The sequence below is a fragment of the Octopus bimaculoides genome, chromosome 4, assembly GCF_046866305.1.
Source record: "Octopus bimaculoides isolate indiv1 chromosome 4, ASM4686630v1, whole genome shotgun sequence".
Taxonomy (NCBI): domain Eukaryota; kingdom Metazoa; phylum Mollusca; class Cephalopoda; order Octopoda; family Octopodidae; genus Octopus; species Octopus bimaculoides.
Window position 1 is genome coordinate 73,962,342 of NC_142931.1, and position 23,344 is coordinate 73,985,685.

Sequence of the window (23,344 nt, forward strand, 5' to 3'; positions counted from 1 at the left end):
AACTTAATTATAGTATAAGTGGCTGAGTACTCCACACACTCGTGTATTCTTAACATAATCTTTTGGCAGAAACAGTGTAACACAAAGTCTATTATGAGTGAATTTTTGAATAAATGTTCACTCCATCCAACAGATTCTGCACAGTTTCCATCTACACCCTTTCACTGACAAAGCTTAAGTTGACACAAGACTACAGTGAATGAAACCATGCAGAGGTATAAAACCTGAGGCCTTTTGATTGCAAAGTGAGCTTCGTAACTATTCAACCATGCTGCATTCATCTACATATGTTGAAAAGTATTGATGCCTATAGATGCATCATTGAATATTGTAATAATTTTAGCATGAAGGCAATATCAAATTTAGTAACAAATGTCATATCACAACAGTGGATCTGCTGTTGCTTATGATAGTAAAAACATATAAATAAAAGTTTCTTTTGCATAGAGATGATTGTGATTACCCACTTTTATTCTTGACCAGAATCCATAATTTTTTTTTTTAAACTAGATAAAACCCTGTACTAAGAAAATCCTATCATCATAAAATAATACATCACTGATTTGTTAAAAAGACATTCATTTGAAGTATATAAATTCAAACAAGGTGATTGGCCCCCAAAGTAAATTGCAGTTCATGTCTTTGAACCATTGTCAAGCAACTGCAAATTGTAGATGGGCTGTAATTTTTATACAGCTATGGTTAACCTTCAACTTGAAATAGCTGATCAACTAATCCAACATTTGTTCTTAAAAAAACTTGCATTTTTGCCCTCCTGTTACTAAAATACGAAATGACTTTGGTGATCGTTCATAATGTTACATGCTGATATCATATGATATATGTGTCTAAATATTTTATCTCACTTGCTTTTTACCATTAATAATTTGTCACAATTTTCCTTTCACATTCCTTTTACATCTCTTTCTCTTTTTTCTATTTTCTGTTTCTTTTTGTACTTCCATGTTTTTGTTTTCATATCAACCAGAACTTTGTTCACAAAGAAGAAACGTTACACATACAATGATCCAGACTATAGCTATACAAAATATGAACTAGAGCAGATAGTCATCAATAAAAGCAAGTATAAGGACTTGATATCAAAGGCCACCAAACTGAAAATACATCAAAGCCGAGCTATGTAAGCTATTTTCAACTATTTGCAACCATGTTTGTCAGAAAAAGACTGCTATGTTCTTCAGATTCATTTACACACACACACACCACCACCACACACACACCTAAAAGGGAAAAAAATCCATCAGTTTATGAGCAAGTCTGAAAACCTTCAGCACTACTTTGATTGTATATTGCCTTTGGATTGTCAATATGTTTGAGTGGCTTAAAAATAGAAGAAACAAATCAAATATACAAATATGCAAAGAAATTATGTATGATAATGTGCAAAAAAGTCATGTGTATGTGCAATATTTTGATGGGGTAATGGAAATCTGAAGAAAGGGGCTGAGCCTGTGCTCTTTTCAGGCCCTTAGAAACTAGTAAGATCAAAACAGTTACTGCTTCTCTTCAACAGCTTCAAGTAAGATGGCTACAAAAAGGAAAAAAAAAAAAAAAAATGGCTAATGGAAAGGAATTCCAGAGAATCCCAATTCTTAGAAGAAAGGATTGGACACAATAGTTAGTGCAGGGTATGTAGGAGATAGACACAATGTTGGTAATGGGAGGAGGTGTGATGAGTGATTTGGGATTGCTTTCATGAAAGAGAAATAAAACCAGCCAGCTCCAAGGAACAATCATTGTTTTAATAGTTATAGAAAAGACAGAGAGGAGATAGCATATCTTGTTTGTTGTTGGCACTCCATCGCTTACGACATCGTGGGTTCCAGTTGATCCGATCAATGGAACAGCCTGCTCGTGAAATTAAGGTGCAAGTGGCTGAGCACTCCACAGACATGTGTACCTTTAATGTAGTTCTCGGGGATATTCAGCGTGACACAGTGTGACAAGGCTGACCCTTTGAATTACAGGCACAACAGAAACAGGAAGAAAGAGTGAGAGAAAGTTATGGTGGAAGAGTACTGCAGGGTTCGCCACCATCCCCTGCCGGAGCCTCATGGAACTTTAGGTGTTTTCGCTCAATAAACACTCACAACGCCCGGTCTGGGAATTGAAAACCGCGATCCTATGACCGCGAGTCCACTGCCCTAACCACTGGGCCATTGCGCCTCCACTGCATATCTTGTGTAACATTGTAAAATATGACATACTGTGTGTGTGTGTGTTTATACATGTTTGTGTTTGTCTCTTCCTTTCTATGTCTTGACTTTGTTCATATGCTTAAAGTGAAAAGCAACAACGGTTTTGGCAATGTCAGTATTTACACCTCCTGTAAAATGTTTGGCCATTCTATGGTTCTTCATGACCAAGGGAAAAATACCTTTCTTGGAGAAAAAGGTTGGTGACAAAACAGAAGGTGCATCTGGCAGTGCAAAACTGTTTTAACTAGTCTCATCACATTTATGCCAGCATGGGAAAAGCAGGCATAAAAATGCTAATGATGAGGTTTGAATGATGATGATGAGGAGGAGGAGGAGGATGATGATGATGGCGGTGGTGGCAGTGGTGGTGGTGGTGGTGGTGGTGGTGACAGTGATGATGATGAAAATGCAACAGTAGCAGCAGCATGATAACACAGTTTTCAGTCTACCATAAATATTTTCATTCGACTGAAATAATTGACACTTCTCATTCACAATGTTTCATATTCCATTATGGAGAACAGGAATACATACTCATTTTTTAACCCAACAGTAGTTAAAAGAACGTCTGGAATGATTTAAGAATAGCCATTGATGTTTAAGGCATTTGGGTTAAGTACTATACTACCAGCCCATAGCTTGTGAAGTGAAGTTTAAAAAAGTAAAAGATCATTGCATTTCAGTACAGAACACTTCCTTCCTCATTGTCTCACTTTCACAAAGTCATGGACCAGATTATTCATGAAATGTTAACAACAATACGCAGTTGTCTGATCCAAGAGTAAATATGCTTCTTGTTCACCTCAGGCCATTAAGATGGAGTTAAGCGCTAACCTTTAAAAGTGCCATGAGGTTTTTAAGAGTTGCTGCGTAATCACTGTGATTTGATGGAGATTTTGTTGCCTTTCCTAGCAAATCAAGAGATTGTATAGAGGCTCTCTCCATGGCATGTTGTTCTTGTCATTGTTGTTGTTGATGGCAGCAGTTGTGGTGGCAGTGATGATGAAATTGTCATCATCATCATGAGCCATGACAGAACAAATCTTTGATTAAGGTATTCCAGCCAGGATTATCCCATATTTTTTCCCTTACACACAATAAACCAATATTTCTTCTATCTTTACTTATTTCAGTCATCGAACTGTGGTCATGCTGGGGCACCACCTTGAAGGGTTTAGTCAAACAATTTGATCTCAGTACACATTTTCCTAGGTTTGGTTCTGGTACTTATCCTGTTGGTTTCTTTTGCCAAATTGTTGAGTTATGGTGATGTAGGCAAGCTAACATTAGTTGTCAAGCAGTTGCAAGGGACAGAAACACACATACACACACACACACACACACACACAAACAACAACAACCTACTTTTAGTTTCTGTCAACCAAATCCACTTACCAGACTTTAGTTGGTTCAGGGTTAGAGTAGAAAGCACTTGCCCAAGGGGCTACATGATGGGACTGAATTCAAAACCATATTTTTTTTATCCCTTTATGTCAGTAGGATGTAATTTGTTAGGGATTTCATAATTATTTTTAGCAGTTTGGATAACGATGTAAAGATTCTTGGATGATGCTGATGGTGAATGAATAATAAATAATATTGATTTGTCGTATTAACTATCTGTGATGTTTCATATTAGACAAATTCTTGTTTTCTGTAGTGAATTCATGAAATTCAACAATAATGTTGACATTGGTTTAACTCATGCTGATGGAATAAAACCCAAGAAATTACAACTGTCACAAATTCCTACCTCGGCAGAAACACGTAAGTTACTTTCCATTACTGCTCATGCAATTATCTTTGAGATCTTATTGATGAAAATTATGTAATGCCCTACAGAACATGAAAAATTAATTTATTTTGTATAAAAGAATGCATTTTGATCCTTTTGCAAAAACAAATCTTATGGGGGGGGGGGGGTCAAAATGCTCCCAGTAGGAAACATGTTGGTTCAAACAACTAAAAGATAAGAATTTTGGCCAAATTGGTTTTCTTTTCATTTAAGTGTATTGTGAAACATACAAGCTCTCTCTCTATATATATATATATATATCTGTGTGTGTGTGTGATTCTTATAGATGCTTAGAAAAGATGTTAAAACAATGATGATGCTATATCTATGTCTATATGTGTGTGTGTATATATATACATATGTATGTATGTGTGTGTGTGTGTGTGTGTATGTATGTATGTATGTATGTATGTATGCATGTATGTATGCATGTATGTATGTATGTGAAATGAAATGGAACTTAGTGGCATGTATGTTAACAGCAGAGACAAAGACATGTATATCAGATACCACACAATATAAATTCTTGATTTATTAAAATTATCTCCACCTCCTGAGGATGTGTCACAATTACCAACTGTAACTAAGAACAGTTCCACATAAGAAGGGGGTGACAATTTCAAGAAACAAGAAGTTTCTCTAAAGCTAACATGCCATTATGTCAAAAGACAAGCTTTCTGCCTGAAAATAAGAGGAAAAGTTCCTTTGCTTTTGATCCTACTGGGGTCAATAAAATGGAGTAGCGTTCAAGTACTGGGACTGATTTAATCAACTATAATTTTGACCCCTTGACCCCCCCCCACTACCACCAATGTATAACCTAATGCCAATGTTAAGACATCGTTGCCCTTGTTACCATAGAGATTTTATTTTTAAAATTTACTTCATTTTCAGAAGATCCTAAGGAAAGGACTATGTCTTCCAATCAGTTTTTCCAAAATGAAAAAATTACAAAGAAATCTGTAAGCACATTTATTAATTAACTAAATATACTGTGAGGAAGTATCTCTGTATAAAATTGATGAACAGTAAGGGATCAATATTTAGCCCTGTGGCAGGCTTTGTCTCTAGTGTTAGTGACCCAGTAAAACGCACCTTGTCATACTGTAAAGGTTTTTCTTTTAAATGGTTTGATCTGAAGGAGGGAAACACTATAGGTAACGTGAGGAAGAGAGGTGAGTGAGTTAGAAGCTTCTGCAGAGAAGTAGGACAAGAATATTTAGAATGAAGGTGGTGAGGTTACTTTTGCAGTGGTTGTAAAGGAAATGTGAGAAGACAGCATATGTGTTGGTGATCAACTTCATGCCATTTAGAGGAATTCTCTGGTGGGGAATGCAATCTTGGATGTCTGTATCTGTTGTAGTAATACAATCCCAGATGTAAGCAGTATTCCATTCACAAAGAGTTGAGGCCACAGATTGGCGGAGTCACTAAAAGTGTTGTATAGAATGTCTTGTGATATTTATTCCAATTTCTTGTGCTCTTTCGAAATCAATAAAAGGTATGGTGGACTGGCAGAGTTGCTAGTAGCTTGAGCAAGATGCTTTGGTTTATCTCTTCTGGCTCTTTGCATTCTGTCAGCAATGCTTGCAGCAATACAAAGCTAAGCTGTATCATCACATGGGTTAATTAGAGAAAAAAGATTTTCATGCTAGTCTTCTTATAAAAGTCTTACCTATGTGAAGGCCTGGCTTTACATAGGGTCTGCATGGATGAAAGTACTGAAGTCTGTTCAAGCCTGGAGAAAGTAGACCTATGGATAAAGTCTAAGCTATGCTGTGGATATATCATCAGGGGAGATTCCCAGTGGTGGTAAGACCTAACAAGTATGAGGTGCATTCAAAAAGTATCAGAATTTATTTTTTCCTGCCAAAACTAATGCCATATGCAACTTTTCACACTAATAAACCTTGTCAGTTCCTAGCTGTTATGCTTAGTGTACAGACATGTAGCGTGCGCTCATCAGATTTTCATTTTCATGCAAGATGACTGAACACATTGAGCAGAGATATTGCATCATGTTTTACTGAAAGGTTGGTGAAACTCAAGCTCAAACAGTCCAGAAAATTGGGCTGGCCTTTAGCATTGATGCCATGGGAAAATCTCAGCTACTTCAAATATGGCCATACCTCAGTGGAGAATGAGGCATGCTCAAGTAGGCCATCCACAAACCAAAACAAAGAGCTGATTCAGAAGATTTGGCAAATAGTCATGGAAGACTATCATGTAACAATGCAGGAAATAGCTCATGCAGTGGGAATAAGCACAGGATCAGTGCATTCTTTTTTTAACAGAGGATTTTGTGCATGTGGAGTGTTGGTGAAATTTGTCCCCAAGGTGGTGGAGCAGCACCAGAAGCAACTCCACTTGGAAATCATTCAGAACATGCTGGACTGTGCAAACCATGACCCAGACTTCATGAAGACCATCATCACTGATGATGAGACATGAGTATATGGTCTTTGCTCAATGTATTCAGTCATCTTGTGTGAAAATGAAAATCCACTCAGTACTCTCAGTGTAACAACTAGAAATTGACATTACCTATTGGTGCAAAACTTTTCACTCATGTGCAGGAGGTGTCACCTCCTATCCAAAGGATTTTGCCCTTGTGGCATTAGTTTTAGCTGGAAAAAATAAAAGTTGGATGCTTTTTGAATGTATCTTGTGTAGTGAACAGGAAGGTTTAGCTACATAATGTTCATTGCTTAGAGAGAGGCAGGGTACAATATTGTGTTCATGACATGTAAGGATTGCATCTTTGGTGCTGTTAAATGAGAAAAGACCGGCAGGACTCCAGTACCATTTGAGATATATATATATAATATATATATATATATCATCATCATCGTTTAACGTCCGCTTTCCATGCTAGCATGGGTTGGACGATTTGACTGAGGACTGGTGAACCAGATGGCTACACCAGGCTCCAATCTGATTTGGCAGAGTTTCTAGAGCTAGATGCCCTTCCTAACGCCAACCACTCCAAGAGTGTAGTGGGTGCTTTTATGTGCCGCTGGCACATGTATGTATGTATACTTGTGTGTGTATATGTAATACACTATTCAGGTATTCTGTCTACATGTTCTGATTTCTCCCACTACTCTCCAATAAATTTTAGTTTGTGTATGTATGACATCGGAAGTGTTTATGTAAGTAATCAGTACTTTTTTTTAAAAATGAATTTTATTATCTTTCTTTTTAATGTTTGTATTATTTTTGAAAAGGCCAATGATGGACTTAATGTTATACCAACTACACATGAGGAGATAATTCAATGTTCAAGACTTCTCTCTCCCGGCCAGCTTCATAAACTCATGATAGGTAAGACATATAACTTAAAATAATCACAAGGCACTGGTCAAAAGGGAGCCACTTGCCCAAGATGTCTTTCAGTGGGATCAAAACCAAAATTGGAAGTTTGTGGTTGCAAAATGAATTTCTTAACCAGGCAATCACATATAATATACATACATACATGAGTGTGTATATTGATAGACAGACAAACAGATAGAATATGGCTTTATGTATATCTATATTTAATCTATATATTCGTATGTAAAACAACTAATTAGTAGCTAAGGATATTTGATCAGAATACTTGCAACAGAGTGATTCCTGCTTCAGTCAACTAAAAGCTCCAAAAATTAAAGAAACTGCTATGGCATATTATGGCATCATCACTGAGAGAACGTCTAACTGGAAATGAATAAGAATTTGAATATAGGTAGACGTATCTTGAAATGAGACAGTAATACATATGAAAGAATAGTTTAGATGAGAGATTAAATTTTTGGTCTTATCATTGGTTCTTAGCATGCTAAATCCCTTCTTTCAGAGTTGAGATTTTCGGAGCAGAGATATGTTTTGTTTTTCACTGGTAAAGATTTATGTTTGTTAGTCAGTATTTAGTTTAATCCTTCTATTACCATATTTCTGCTGAAATACACCCTCTTTATTTCAATTAATTTTTAAAATAATTAAAAACAGAGTAAAATAATTTTGTCATCATTATACTGATATTTGGAACTTAAATTGATAAGAAAATTTAATAGGAAAATATTTATTTAGATTACTTTAACTCATACCTTAACTGATTACCCTGTCAAACGTTATGCTTATTTATTTACATTGATCATGCATTATCTCGAATGATGTGATTGTTTATTTTTAGAAGATGCAAGATGATAGTATCAAACTGAACAAGGGATTAAGTCTATCTCACAATTAGTCATGGCAGGATTTGAGCCCATTATACAAAAAAGCTAGAAAACATAGCACAATACATGTAGTACTGTTGTTCTGCTGCCCTGCTCTGGATTGCTACTTTCATTTTGACTCAAAAAAGAATGAAAGACAAAGCTAACCTCTGCAGGATTTGATCACAGAGTGCAAAGTGAGAAAGTCATTTTGTCCTATGTTCTAACAACTCTGCCAACTTGCAACTCTGCTTGTTGGTTAAGATATGTCTAAAAAGCTACTTCATTATATTAGTATACAGTGGCATCAGTGTTGGTCAATTTGATATGGCTATTAGAAAGTCACGGTTCAGTAAGCTGTCAGGTGAGCAAGCAAAACTGCCTACTCCTGAATATAGATATACACATAAATAGAACCTGCAGTAACCAACTATAAAATGATCAACAAGCAATACAATTTTAATGCATCTTCCATCTCATGTTGATAACTAACAAAGACTGACTGTTCTTATTTTTCATGCAATATTGTGCAGTGCATATTTCACTTTGAACATCCTAAAATAACTATCATCACTTTACACTATCAAGGCAGATAAGGTTGGTTATCTTCAGGAAAAGACTGGAATTAAAATGTCCAAGCAAATTTTTAAATTTCCGGCAATTTAGTTGGATGCTTCCTCTTGAATAAGCCCTAAAATGTTAATGAAAAACTAGAAAAAAAGAAAAAACGAAAGAAGTAATTCCTGATTTTGTTGCTACTTTAGTAGATTGATGGCGATAAATTTGAAATTCATCTCACTGAGATGTAAAACAAACAAGCAAACAAACAAAAAGAAAAAAAGAGAGAAGGAGAAATAATTTTTAAATTGACAGATTGCACACCATTTTATCAAGTCTGTTGATTGGAAGATGTAGTGGAGTGGGTGGTGGTGGACCTCATCTTTATTTGGCCCTGCTGGTCTTCCATAGCTCAGTAGTTAATGTATTTGTTAAAAAATTACATTTACAATGATCTCAACAATACTTTTAACCTTTTACTGGTTTCAGTCTTTAGACTGTGGATCATTAAGCATTTTAGATCATTAAGCATATACGAACTTCAGTACTTTGTCTGGCATGCATTTATTTTGAGATTTTAGGGGACAAAAGACTTGCAGTAAAACAAAATAGTTGATGTAAGTTTAAATTTGTTAAACAGTATTTGATTTATTGTGGGTCATAAAGTGGGGAAGCATGTTACAGTGTAGGCCAAAAGAATCCAAACATTCCCCAGAAGTATTTTTAAAAAATGCTATTCAGCACTGCAATAAGGTGTGATAACATCAATAAGCACTGAAAATATTGTGATCTCTAGGCAAAAGCTGATGAAAATGTAAAAGCCAAGCTGTTGGTTTTATCTTTACCTTGTTTGCTTGATAGTATGTAAATATTGGCCGTTTCAGTGCAAAAAAAAAAAAGATCTGGCTATACTGTTCCACTCAATTACATTTGACAATTATTTAGTTATACTTTCTGCTTGGAGAAATATGAATCCAATGACATTCTTCAGTAAATTTGTTTGACCAAACTGTGGTTCTTAACTTAAAATATTCAAATTATTTATATATATATACACACCTGCACACACACACACACACACACACACACACACATGCACATGCATTCATGTACACACACACACATGCACATAAATTCAGTTTAAGTAGATGTATAAAGTTGACAAGCAGTTTGTAGGAGGAGGTGAAGAAACATTAGGTTTACATACCCAAATATATGTGTGTATACATGAAAAAATAGTTGCACCATTCCATAGCAAAACTGTTGTACTACACTTTGATAATTTTTGATATCTTGGCATCTGAAGCAGCTGAAGGGTACAATAGTTTGACCAAAAGAACCAGCTATTGCAAGCAAAAATAAATATTGAAAAAAACGCATTTGGCCAAATTTGAACATACGACAGTTTAAAATAATAGCAATGATATAATTTTAAATAGTAAGGGATACCCCAAAACGATTACAAAATTGCTCTCAGGTATTCAAAATATGTTATTCAACAATTAACATATAAATCTAATAAAGTTCTTATAAGATAAGAAATTAGAGGAATATTCCATTGGATAATTCTGAATATATTTCCTTAACCATATAGGTTTCCTGGAGTATAAATATTAACAATATTAATAATAAGGATTACTACAGTGTATAAATTAAAGGATTAAAGGTAATGCTATGCAACTTTGTAATAATCCCTATTATCAATATTGTTAGTATATATATGACCATCTAGCAGATCTGCCTGGGGTTAAACTAGTAGTAACATTGAACAGCCTGATGTGGCAATTAACTTTACTTGTTAGTATAGTTACTACTCTCATCTCTTATTGATATTTTACAACTAGTTACATATGTGCATATGTGTGTGTATATATATATATATATATATAGATAGATAGATAGATAGATAGATAGATAGATATACATATATTTATCTATAATCTGTTTTGTTGTTACTTTTCAAGGACCATCAAAAATCGATTTTGGTAAAGTTTGTCAGAAATCTGTGAATACACGCAACCTGGACATTATCAATACTCTTGATATGTATGTTTTTGTTCAACTGCAAGTAAGTAGATGATTATTTCGTCGTGTTAACAAGCATTTCTTCTTTCTTTCGCTTCTGTTTTTGTTATGGCAGAAAGTGAAGAATTTTATTTGATCCTAGAATTTTACTAGGACTTAATTAGTTCCCTTGTACACCCTTTTGGCAATAGGAATTTTAAGATATAAAAATGAAACAAGTACTGGATCATTTTGTTCAACTAAACCCACCAAGATGGTGCTCCAACATGGCTGTTGTCCAATGACTGAAACAAGTAAAAGATAAAAGATATGATAGACCTTGACATAAATTTCACTTAATGAACACTTTTGTTGTTCAACAACAGAGTAAGAATGGTTGTGCCATGAAAAAATTTGCTTCACAACCATGCAGTTTCAAATTCAGTCCCAGTACTCTGGCCCTGACCATCCAATGTCTTTTGAGTCAATTTGATGGATAGAAACTCGGCAGCTGTGTAAAAGCCCACCATCTGTGTGTGTGTGTGTGTGTGTGTATGTGTGTGTGTGTGTGTTCATGTGTGCACACATGAACCTTTGTGTGTATCGTATGTGTTTGTATGTATGTATGTATGTGTCTTTGTGTTAGTCCTATCACTACCATCACTTGACAAATCCCTGTAATTTTGCAATTCAGCAAGAAGAGAGCAATAGCCCTATTATCAGTTTATTCCACTCAACAACTCATGGACAAGCTGCAGTCATACCTAATGAGAAAATATTCAGAACTAATGTAGTTTTTGTTGCGGAATAAAAACCATTGCCCATGTGAAACAGACTTAGCAATCTTTTAAAAGTACGGTTTCCATGAAATATCATCCATGATTTTGATGCCAAGCTTAGCACTTTGGATGTTGTCTTGGCTCTGTTATAAATGTATAAGCACCATGAAACTTAATTCAAGATTCCGAGACACTACAAGGGGGTGCTGAAAAGTTCCTGGCTTTTAAGGGTATTGCAAAAGGACTGGTTGGAGGCTCAATCTTCCAAGTTCTTTTATTAAAGGATCACTGCAGTAAGTGTGTGAATCTGAGAGGGGAATATGTTGAATAAAATCATAATTAACTGATTCTCCTATATTTTCTTTTATCCAAAGCCAGGTATTTTTCAGCACCCCCTTGTATATATAGCCCTTGTGATCCAGTTTTGGTTCTGTGAAATATCATCTGAGGTTTTGGGACCTAGCATTTGAAGTTGTGTGTTTAATGGTTCGACAGAAGACATTGATAAAACAAGTACCCAACTTTAAAAAAAAAGCACTAGGGTTGATTCATTTAACTAAAAATTCAAGGTGGTGCCCCAGCATGACCATTGTCTAATGACTGAAATAAGCAGTAGATGAAAGATAAAAGATAGTGTATAACTAAGGTTACATATTCAAATGTATCCGTCTCATTTCAAGACTTTGAGATATGACCTAAGGGGGAATTGGCTGTTGTTTCCAGTGATATGCATAAATTATTGTTTCTCAGCTAACTTAATGCACTTCATTGCTTCATGTGTTTTATTTCTACATTCAGCTGGAGTGTCCAGAATTGACACAAACCTGTCCATTATCAAAAGTTGTTCAGCCATTCAGCAAAACTGGCATCCCAATAGTTTTTGAGTCATACAACAAAGGAAAGTTCAGCACGTAATTATATATATATATATCTTTTAAGTGTGTGTGTGTGTGTGTGTGTGTGTGTGTGTGATTTCTTCGTTAATGTAGTTGTGTAAATATGTTCAAATTGTGCATCGGTGGTAAACTGACAGAATCAATAACATATCTGTGGTTTTCAAATCTTTATGGTGCAACCGTACACTAGTGATTAAATAAAAATTACTGATGCACTTCATACAGAAACTTTGGGGAAAATATACTGCATTGAAGTTAAAAATTTAGAATCATCATCGTCATCATCGTTATTTAACATCCGCTTTCCATGCTAGCATGGGTTGGACGATTTGACTGAGGACTGGTGAACCAGATGGCTACTCCAGGTTCCAATCTGATTTGGCAGAGTTTCTACAACTGGATGCCCTTCCTAACGCCAACCACTCCGAGAGTGTAGTGGATGCTTTTACGTGCCACCGGCACGAAGGCCAGTTAGGCGGTACTGGCAACGGCCACACTCAAGATGGTGTATTTTACGTGCCACCTGCACAGGAGCCAGTCCAGTGGCACTGGCAACAATCTCGCTTGAATTTCTTTACATGTGCCACCGGCACAAGTGCCAGGAAGGCAACGCTGGGCACAGGTGCCATCACTATATAGAAAACTATTGCTAATTATATTCTTTTCTACTATAGGCACAAGGCCTGAAATTTTGGAGGATGGGGCCAGTCGATTAGATTGACCCCAGTACGCAACTGGTACTTAATTTATTGACTCTGAAAGGATGAAAGGCAAAGTCAACCTCGACAGAATTTGGACTCAGGACGTAAAAATAGACGAAATACTGCTAAGCATTTCGCCCAGCATGCTCACATTTCTGTCATCTCACCGCCTGACATAGAAGTAATATTTATTGTCACTTAAACATGGGTGTTCTATAAGAACAGACAATACTACTATTTTAACCCCAAGAGGACGCCTTCTCTAGCTGGTTATTCAATGCACTTTGCCCTCAGTATATATTGTAAACAGAATGAGAACTGCCTTCTGTTCTAGCTCGGAGACTGCCATATCATGTTATTTCAATCTGATTTGATTATCCTCAGTGATGGATACTTATCTGCTAGACATAGTAGTATTTTACCCCAGCTTGCAATATACAGAAAATCAGTGTCAAACAGTCACTGGTTTTGCAACTAGCGAACAAACTCATTAAGAAAATCTCTATTAGAGATGAAAGCAATACCTATATATATATATATATATATATATATATATATATAGAGAGAGAGAGAGAGAGAGAGAGAGAGAGAGAGATAGAGATCAGCTATATATATATATATATATATATATATACATATATATATATATATATATATATATAATTATCATCATCATCATTTTAACATCCTTTTCAGGTTTACATAGGTCATACAGGATTTGTTGAGGCAGTTCTATGGCTGAATGCTTTTCCTGTCACCAACTCTCACCTATTTTTAGACAAGGCAATATTTTCCCCCATCCAGATCTATTTTCACAGAAGATTGGAAATGAATGACACCACTTGTCTGACGGTGATACTTGTTTATGATTATCATATGATGTCATGGCAAGGAAACAGTAACACATGCATATATCAGACATACAAACATATATATATATATATATATATATATATATATATATATATATATATATATATATATTAGTTTATGTACATATTAATATTATCCCAGTTATTAAAACTTTCGATAATTTAAATACGTTAATAGTTACCAGGGGTAGCAAAATTACACTAAAAAACAAGGTATCACAGCCGTTTTACAGGTAGATATACCAAGTTAAAGTGATACATTTTGAGAAGATGAGCAAAACGCATGTCAGTAAAAGTTCCTTTAATTCCTACATATGTCTCGAAATAAATGATATTTCTTTCACAAAGAAGAAAGAGCTGTTGGGGTTCCTCATTTATTTCTCTTTAGGGGGTTCATAATAAAACATGTAATAGCAAGACAAAAACGAAATGATGGGGTAACTTACGAGCAGAGATGTTACATGGTCAGTGACCTTTAGAAGGTTTGTTTACATAGAGATATAAAGGGGTCAACGATATTATTCCATGGGCTTTAGGAATAAGAATGGTAGTTCACCACAACTTGCCTTTTCCCCTCGTATATTTGATTAATTTTTTTCCTTCCCAGTAATTACTGCTTAGGCTACCTTGTATCACCAGCTGCTTTGCCTAATGTCTGACCTTCTCCTTATTAGCATGTATATTGTTATTATTATTATTATTTCTCAACAAAACACCCTGTACTCCGTTTTTACATTGATTAGCGCTAACATAAGTATATTAATATATAACAGGGTAATGGTATTTCATTTATCATGTTTATGTTCTTCGCTTCAAATCAGTATGTTATTAATCTTAATATTTTTTATAATCTTAAACAAAACACATGTGTATGTATATGTGTACATGTATGCATATGTGTGTTTGTGAGTGTGTGTGTGTGTGTGGGGGGGGGGTGTATGGGTGCATGTGTGTGTGTGTATGTATATATATATATATATATATATATATATATATATATATATATATACACATACATATATATAAGTGTATATATATATATATATATATACACATGTATGTGTATGTGCATGCATGCATATGTATGTGTGTGCGTGTTTACATGCTTGTATATATACAGGAATGTATGTATATAAACATGTACGCAAGTATAGGTGTGTGTGCATGTGCATGTGTGTGTATGTATGTGTGTGTGTATGTGTGTGTATGTGTATTTTTTTTTTACTTGTTTCAGTCATTTGACTGCGGCCATGCTGGAGCACCGCCTTTAGTCGAATCAAATCGACCCCAGGACTTATTCTTTGTAAGCCTAGTACTTATTCTATCAGTCTCTTTTTGCCGAACCGCTAAGTTACGGGGACCTAAACACACCAGCATTGGTTGTCAAGCGATGTTGGGGGGGACAAACACAGATACCCAACATATACACACATACATATATATATATATATATATATATATATACGACGGGCTTCTTTCAGTTTCCATCTACTAAATCCACTCACAAGGCTTTGGTCGGCCCGAGGCTATAGTAGAAGACACTTGCCCAAGGTGCCACGCAGTGGGACTGAACCCGGAACCATGTGGTTGGTAAGCAAGCTACTTACCACACAGCCACTCCTGCGCCTATACGTAGGTGTGTGTATATGTGTATATGCATGTGTGTATACATGTGCATCCACGCACGTGTTTGTACGCATGTATATGCGCGCACGCACACACATATGTAAACATTCACTAGACTACGATGTTTCATTTACTTTCAATGTTATTAACATTTTCGCTACATATTAATATGTCATTGGGTTCCCTCATATGATGTACTACCTTAGTTCCCTCCCTTCCTCCCCCTTTTTTGACTCAACAATTAGCTCTCTCTAATTTAACAGAACCACAATATACTTATCTCCCCATATTCAAATAACTCTTTGGTTTTAACCTTTAGCATCACATCAAAAACACCCTCCCTTTATATCTCTATGTAAACTAGCGTTCTTATTCCTAAAGCCCATGAAATAATATCGTTGACCCCTTTATATCTCTATGTAAACAAACCTTCTAATGGTCACTGACAATGTAACATCTCTGCTCGTAAGTTACCCAATCATTTCGTTTTTGTCTTGCTATTACATGTTTTATTATGAACCCTCTGAAGAGAAATAAATGAGGAACCCCAACAGCTCTTTCTTCTTTGTGAAAGAACTATCATTTATTTCGAAACATACATTTATTATTATCCATATATATATATATATATGACAGAGGCAATGACAGGAGACTGAGACCTTGGAGATATGCTGTAATTGAGAAGACCTGGCAACTAAAGTGAGATTGCAGCCATGCATGTCCAGCCCAGTTATGAGAACCCGTGATGCATCAAGCGATATGATATGCTTGAGAAGACCTGTTGAGTCAAATAAAACCAGTATCGTAGCTGTGGCCAGTGCCCCCTGACAGACTCCCATGCCAGTGGCACATAAAAAGCACTATCCGAATGTGATTGATGCCAGGCTTGCCTGACTGGCTCCTGTGACGGTGGCACGTAAAAAGCACTCACTACACTCTCAGTGGTTGGCATTAGGAAGGGCATCCAGCTGTAGAAACCTTGCCAGATCAGATTGGAGCCTGGTGCAGCTGCTGGCTCTCCAGATCTCAGTCAAAACCGTCCAACCCATGCCAGCATGGAAAACGGACGTTGAACAATGATGATAATGACAGGCTTCTTTCAGTTTGCATATATTAAATCTACTAATATGGCTTTAGTTGACCTGTAGCTCTAGTAGAAAACTCCTGTCTAATTAGCCATGCAGTGGGACTGAACCCAAATCCACGTGGCTGGGAAGCAATATTCTTAAAAAAGCCTACATTTGTTAATAGGCACACATACAAGCATATATATCTATTAATCTATCTATCTCTGCATGTTTGTGACCTCTTGTCTTGTCAACTATCACTGTCTTATAAGCTGTGTCATTCATTACCAAACTTCTGTAGAAACATATGCGGCCACAGGTATTACCTTGCTTCAAAATAGGTGAAGGTTGGCAACAGCAAAGGCATTCAGCTGCTGAAAATCTGCCTCAATGACATCCATCTGACCCACACAATATGTATCAGTACACATTGAGATGATGAGGAGGAGGAGGACAACAACACACTGTACCTGCATGTATTTGCACATGTGTGTCTGAGTGAATGCTAATATTGTACATTTTGTATTAAAAATACCATTATTTGCTATATTCTGTGTTTCTTTTGTTGCTCTCCCTCCAGGTCCATTCACTACACCATCAATAACTGCTACACCAGTTGCATTTGTGTTCAAGCAGAGGTGGTGAATGTGAATCTAGAAATACTCACTAGTTCAGTGACAGTGCTTAATCCAATCCCTTCCATGCCACCAGAGTCAGGTATGTTGGATTCTAATTATAAATGTCTTTTATCTTTTATCCATTAACTGTTTCAGTTATTAGACTGTGGCCATGCTGGGGCACTACCTTGAAGGGTTTACTCAAACAAATCAACACCAGTACTTGTGTTTTTTTTGGAGGGGAGGTGGAGTTCATTTTCAAAACTGGTATTCATTCTATTGCTTTCTTTTGCAAAGCTGCTCAGTTATGAGGACATAAACAAACCAACACCAGTTGTTACACAGTAGTGGGGAACAAACACAAACACAAAGACACACATATCTGTCGACCACAAATACTTCCCTCCACCCCTACCCTCCATACTATCCTTTTCAAATACCACTTCCCATTCCTATCTTGTTGACTCGGCCAAAATGGCTGTATTGAAAATCACCTGTGAAATGACCTTTGCTTAAATTCTTTACTTGTAACTTTCCCACTCCCTTATATTCTTTTTAATTTTGTTTTTCTTTTATTCCTAATTTCTTTTCACAATTATGTTCTCCTCTCAAACCGTGTTCTCTATGCATCCTGATCAAATCTTCTGTTGTGTGTTAATATGTGCCTCCTAACAACAATGTAAACTTCATTTAATCAAGATACTCATGGCCCGGAGAGTAGCCTGCATATACACCTCACTTGGATATTTACTGTGGAGGCGCAATGGTCCAGTGGTTAGGGCAGCGGACTCGCGGTCATAGGTTCGCGGTTTCGATTCCCAGACCGGGCGTTGTGTGTGTTTATTGAGCGAAAACACCTAAAGCTCCATGAGGCTCCGGTAGGAGATGGTGGCGAACCCTGCTGTACTCTTTCACCACAACTTTCTCTCACTCTAACTTCCTATTTCTGTTGTGCCTGTAATTCAAAGGGTCAGCCTTGTCACACTGTGTCACGCTGAATATCCCCGTGAACTGCGTTAAGGGTACACGTGTCTGTGGAGTGCTCAGCCACTTGCATGTTAATTTCACGAGTAGGCTGTTCCGTTGATCGGATCAACTGGAACCCTCGATGTCGTAAGCGACGGAGTGCCAAGATATTTACCATTTCCAAGGTTCCACTCATTACAAAACATGTAGCCCAGATTTTATCTACTCCATTCCTTAACTCTTATATATATATATATATATATATATATATATATATATATATATGACCAGCTTCTTTCAGTTTCCATCTACCAAATACACTCACAAAGCTTTGGTAGGCTCAAGACTGTATTAGAAGTCACTTGCCAAAGGTAACATGTAGTAGGACTGAACCCAGAACTTTCTCTCACCACCCAAAAGTTGCTGGCCTTGTGCCAAAATTTGTTTATATATATATATATATATATATTATAGGAGATGAAAACAGCATGATAAAAACTGAGTGTACTCTCATGGTAAATGTAACTGGTTTGTGTGATCTTTTGCTTCAGGCGTTCAAGGTTGTCATTGCTTTGACAGAGCTGTTTGAGGATCAGGTAAAATACTTTGCAGTATTTCTTGCAGCTCTTTAATGTTTTGAGTTCAAGTCTTTCTGAGATAAAATTTATCTTTCAAGCCTTGGGCCAAAAAAAGTAAGTTGTTTTGGATTTAAAAGAATAAGTAGTAATCAAATACTGTATTTAATAATATCCTCAGTGTCTGCCACCAAAGTTTGTAGCTTTGTGCTTATGTTAGAAACCAATATTATATTTAATTTTTGATTTCTGAAAACAGACAAATTAAAAAATATTAATTAAAAGAAAATTATATAATTAAACTGTTTAAAAAGATTATTTTATTTTTCACTTTCTGCATCTTCCTTTTCGCAGACTGTAATTTTCACAAACATCTCAGTCAGTCTGAAATTTCAAACTTGCTGAAAGAATGGCTTTGTGGTGACAGCACAGATTGCATCAGAGGCAATAGTGAGAAAATATGGATTGAGATTTCCTATGCATGAACTAAATATTTCCTTTCTGTTCTTTTCAGCATTTTCAGAAGTAATTACTCTCTCCAATACACTGAATTATCCAGCAGAATTTTGTTGGAGAAACTCTATGACAGACAGCGGGCATGCTTTTATTATACGTCCTTCACAAGGTAGTGTTTTTTTAATCCATCCGGCTAGTGATCTTACCATTAAGTTTAGTATAATGTTAGTTTTAAAGTGTGTGTGTCTGCATGTCCCTAGAATACTTACCAGAAACCAAAGCCCATATTACTAATTGGAAACTTTATACTTACAAACATATTTCAACTACCAGTTATGTATCTCTCTCTCCTTCACTACACACACACACGCATATATATGTATTGTGATTTCACTTAGGCATAGCAATATTAATAACCAGTAATCATAACTGAATGTACATGTGCTTTACAATAAAGTGTTAGGCAATTACAGAGTGTAATATTAATTATTGAATGACAAGGGAACAGGAATTGTGTGATTCCTTATCATTCAGTAATTAATATATGTTTGTATGTACATATGTTTGTGTAAAAGGAATGCTGGAAAGAAATTGCATCTCGCATTCAAAAAGCAGCAAAGTCTTTTAGTTCTTTTAGGACTCGTGTAGTTACATGCCAGTACAAAAAATTTGGCTTGTCATGCATTTGCACTATCTACCCTTCTTTATTCAGTAGAGACATGGACTGGTTATAACAAGCACTTAGTCCTTAGAATGCTTTCACCAAAAATGTCTTCATCAAATTCTCAGGATTAGCTGGGAATTGTTTACACCAGATAAAGAGGTTTTAGAAAAAGCAAGAATCTCATCACTTCATACTATGCTGGTTTCCAATCATTTGAGGTGGACAAGCCATTTAATATGGGGAATGAGTGCATTAGTAAGCAGGGATTTGTTTGTGTTTTTTTTTATGGTGAAAACAGGTATCAATACTTACTAAAAACCAATCTTGGTGAGTTGAATATACCATACAAAGATGTTAAATCTATTGCTCCTGATAGAAATAAATAGCAAAAGAAGATTTGATCTGGGGTAAAAGATTTTGAAAAGAAAACTACAGAAAAATAATTCCTGATTAAAAACATAGAAATAGTGTCATCCTTCAGTTGCTCAATGTGTGGTAAGACTTACCTTTCTAAGGCTGGCTTAACTTTACATCTCAGAACTCACCTTTGTACAGTTGGTCCAAATGACATAAAGATTATTCCAGCAGACAAAATTGCTTGCTACAATCTGGCTGCAGTCTCACCACACTTCCCTTTATAATGCCACTCCCTTCCACCCTGTTGGGTCTTTCCTTGTTTGGATGAGCTGGTATTTCCAGGAGCTCCAATCCAGTCCTAGAGTTACTTCGTTTTTTTTTTTTTTTTTTTCTTTTTTTTATTTTTATCCTTTTTTTTTATTATTCTGTCTTTTACTTCTGTCAGTCAGTAGACTGTGGCCATGCTGGGGCACCACCTTGAAGAAATTTTAATCGAATATATTGATCCGAGTATTTATTTTGTTATAAGCATAGTACTTATTCTATCAGTCTCTTTTGCCGAACCTCTAAGTTACAGGGACATAAACATAACAGCACCAGTTGTCAAGAGGTGGTGGTGGTGGTGGTAGGGAGACAAACACCAACACAAAGACACACAGATATCATCATGGTCGTTTAACGTCCACTTTCCATGCTAGCATGGGTTGGACGATTTGACTGAGGACTGGTGGGCCAGGAGGCGACACCAGGCTCCAATCTGATTTGGCAGAGTTTCTACAGCTGGATGCCCTTCCTAACGCCAACCACTCCGAGAGTGTAGTGGGTGCTTTTACGTGCCACTGGCACGAGGGCCAGTCAGGTGGGTACTGGCAACGGCCATGCCAGCCGTTGCCAGTACAGATATATATATATATATATATATATATATATATATATATATATATATATATATATATATATATATATATATATATTTACAACAAGTTTCTTTCAGTTTCCAATTACCAAATCCACTCACAAGGCTTTGGTCAGCCCAAGGCTATAGTAGAAGATAGTTACCTAAAGTGCCATGCAGTGAGACTGAACCCAAAACCACATAGTTGGGAAGCAAGCTTCTTATCACACAGCCATTCCTACGCCTGTATATATATATATTTCTCTCTTTGTCCATCTCAAATCATCTGTGGTGTGAGCCAGAGAGGGATGGACATTGCCCAAGATTAAGGTGCCGAAGACCCCATATGTCATGACAGTCCCCCCCCCCACCACCACCACTGATTCCTTTAGAAGTGGCGGTGGGGCTCAAGACAAGGCAATACATCTTACAAAATAATTTATACTCATTTTTTGAATTGCACTCCCTCAACATTCATTTACAGGTGTTGTTGACGAATTCAAAGACTTGGATTGTGAAGTGACATGGCTACCCAGTTATAACTCTCCTGACATTGGCTTGTTTACTCTTGATGTCAATGGAGGTCAATCAATCCTATTGGAATGCAAAGCTCAAGTAAGTGGTCAGTTTATTAAATTATTTCTGAGTGCTGGAGCTAGGGCTGGGGATATTTCGCTGTCTAAGCTGACAGTTCACCAGCAACAACCAGACTAGCTGAAGGGTCAGCAGTTCATGTCTCTTCACAGGTACTGTTGTGTTGTACTCATGGTCTTTGCTCCAGACACTGCACTGTCTGAAGTTATTTTTTGTCTTTCCTCCTTTTTATGGTTGATAAAATAAAGCACTAAGGTTTGCTGTAGTCAACAGACACCCATGCTTCCAGAATATCTGCTCATATGCCTAAATTCAAAACAAGTATTGCTATTATTAGAAGTATATAGTGAATGAGCTGCATAACTCTGTGGTTGTCCCTTACTTTGGGGATCTTTCCTTGCTGTTATTTTGTTTCATATAGTTATTACTGTGGAGGCACAATGACCCAATGGTTAGGGCAGTGGACTCGCGGTCGTAGGATCACGGTTTCGATTCCCAGACCGGGCGTTGTGAGTATTTATTGAGCAAAAACACCTAAAGCTCCACAAGGCTCCGGCAGGGGGTGGTGGCGAACCCTGCTGTACACTTTCACCACCACTTTCTTTCACTCTTACTTCTTGTTTCTGTTGTGCCAGTAATTCAAAGGGCCAGCCTTGTCACACTATGTCACGCTGAATATCCCCGAGAACTACGTTAAGGGCACACGTGTCTGTGGAGTGCTCAGCCACTTGCGCGTTAATTTCACGAGCAGGCTGTTCCGTTGATCGGATCAACTGGAACCCTCGTCATCGTAAGCGACGGAGTGCCAACATAGTTATTACTATTTATTATTATCTATTTATTTATGTATCATTATATTGCTCATATGTATTGCTCATCTTTCTATTGGATGTAAATCCATCCCCATCTTTGTTTTTTGTTTCTAATTTTCTGGGCTTCTTTTTTTGCCTTTGTACTGTTTCTAATGTATTTGACACTTGCAACTATAAAGCAAATTATTATAAACACTATCATTTCTTTAGTTTCATATACAGATATCACTACATAATTATCATTATACGACAAGTGTTTGTCCTGGTGGCAAATAAAAGAAATCATTATTATTATTATGATGACGACGACTACTACTACTACCACCACCACCACCACCACCACCACTACTACTACTGCAGTAAGCTGGCAAAATCGTTTGCATGCTGGGTGAAATGCTGGGTGATATTTCGTCCATCTTTACATTCTGAGTTCAAATGTCACCAAGGTCAACGTTGCCTTTCATCCTTTCGGAGTCAATAAATTAAACAGTAGTGAAACATTGAGAATCGATGTAATCAACTGGTCTCTTCCTACCAAATTTCAGGCTTTGTGCCATTAGGAGAAAAGATTACTGCTACTACTACTATAACTACAATGATGATGATGATGGTGATGGTGGGGGTGGGGGTGGGGGTTGACGACGACGACGATGATGATGGTGGTGATGATGATGATGATGATGATGGTGGTG

The 23,344-nt window shown here is 36.6% G+C and overlaps 1 protein-coding gene across 4 annotated transcripts in view; it reads left to right on the plus strand.

Annotated features, from left to right (window-relative positions):
• LOC106870898 (cilia and flagella-associated protein 47) overlaps positions 1–23,344 on the plus strand; it is a 192,929-nt gene that overhangs the window by 28,025 nt on the left and 141,560 nt on the right. For all 4 annotated transcript variants that reach the window (XM_089350841.1, XM_089350840.1, XM_089350838.1 and 1 more), the window contains exons 11-19: positions 989–1,141; positions 3,880–3,986; positions 4,909–4,976; positions 7,242–7,338; positions 10,736–10,839; positions 12,353–12,465; positions 17,297–17,433; positions 19,389–19,499; positions 21,731–21,861. In XM_089350841.1, the coding sequence (XP_089206967.1) occupies positions 989–1,141; positions 3,880–3,986; positions 4,909–4,976; positions 7,242–7,338; positions 10,736–10,839; positions 12,353–12,465; positions 17,297–17,433; positions 19,389–19,499; positions 21,731–21,861 (1,021 nt within the window). The remainder of the gene's footprint in view (positions 1–988; positions 1,142–3,879; positions 3,987–4,908; positions 4,977–7,241; positions 7,339–10,735; positions 10,840–12,352; positions 12,466–17,296; positions 17,434–19,388; positions 19,500–21,730; positions 21,862–23,344) is intronic.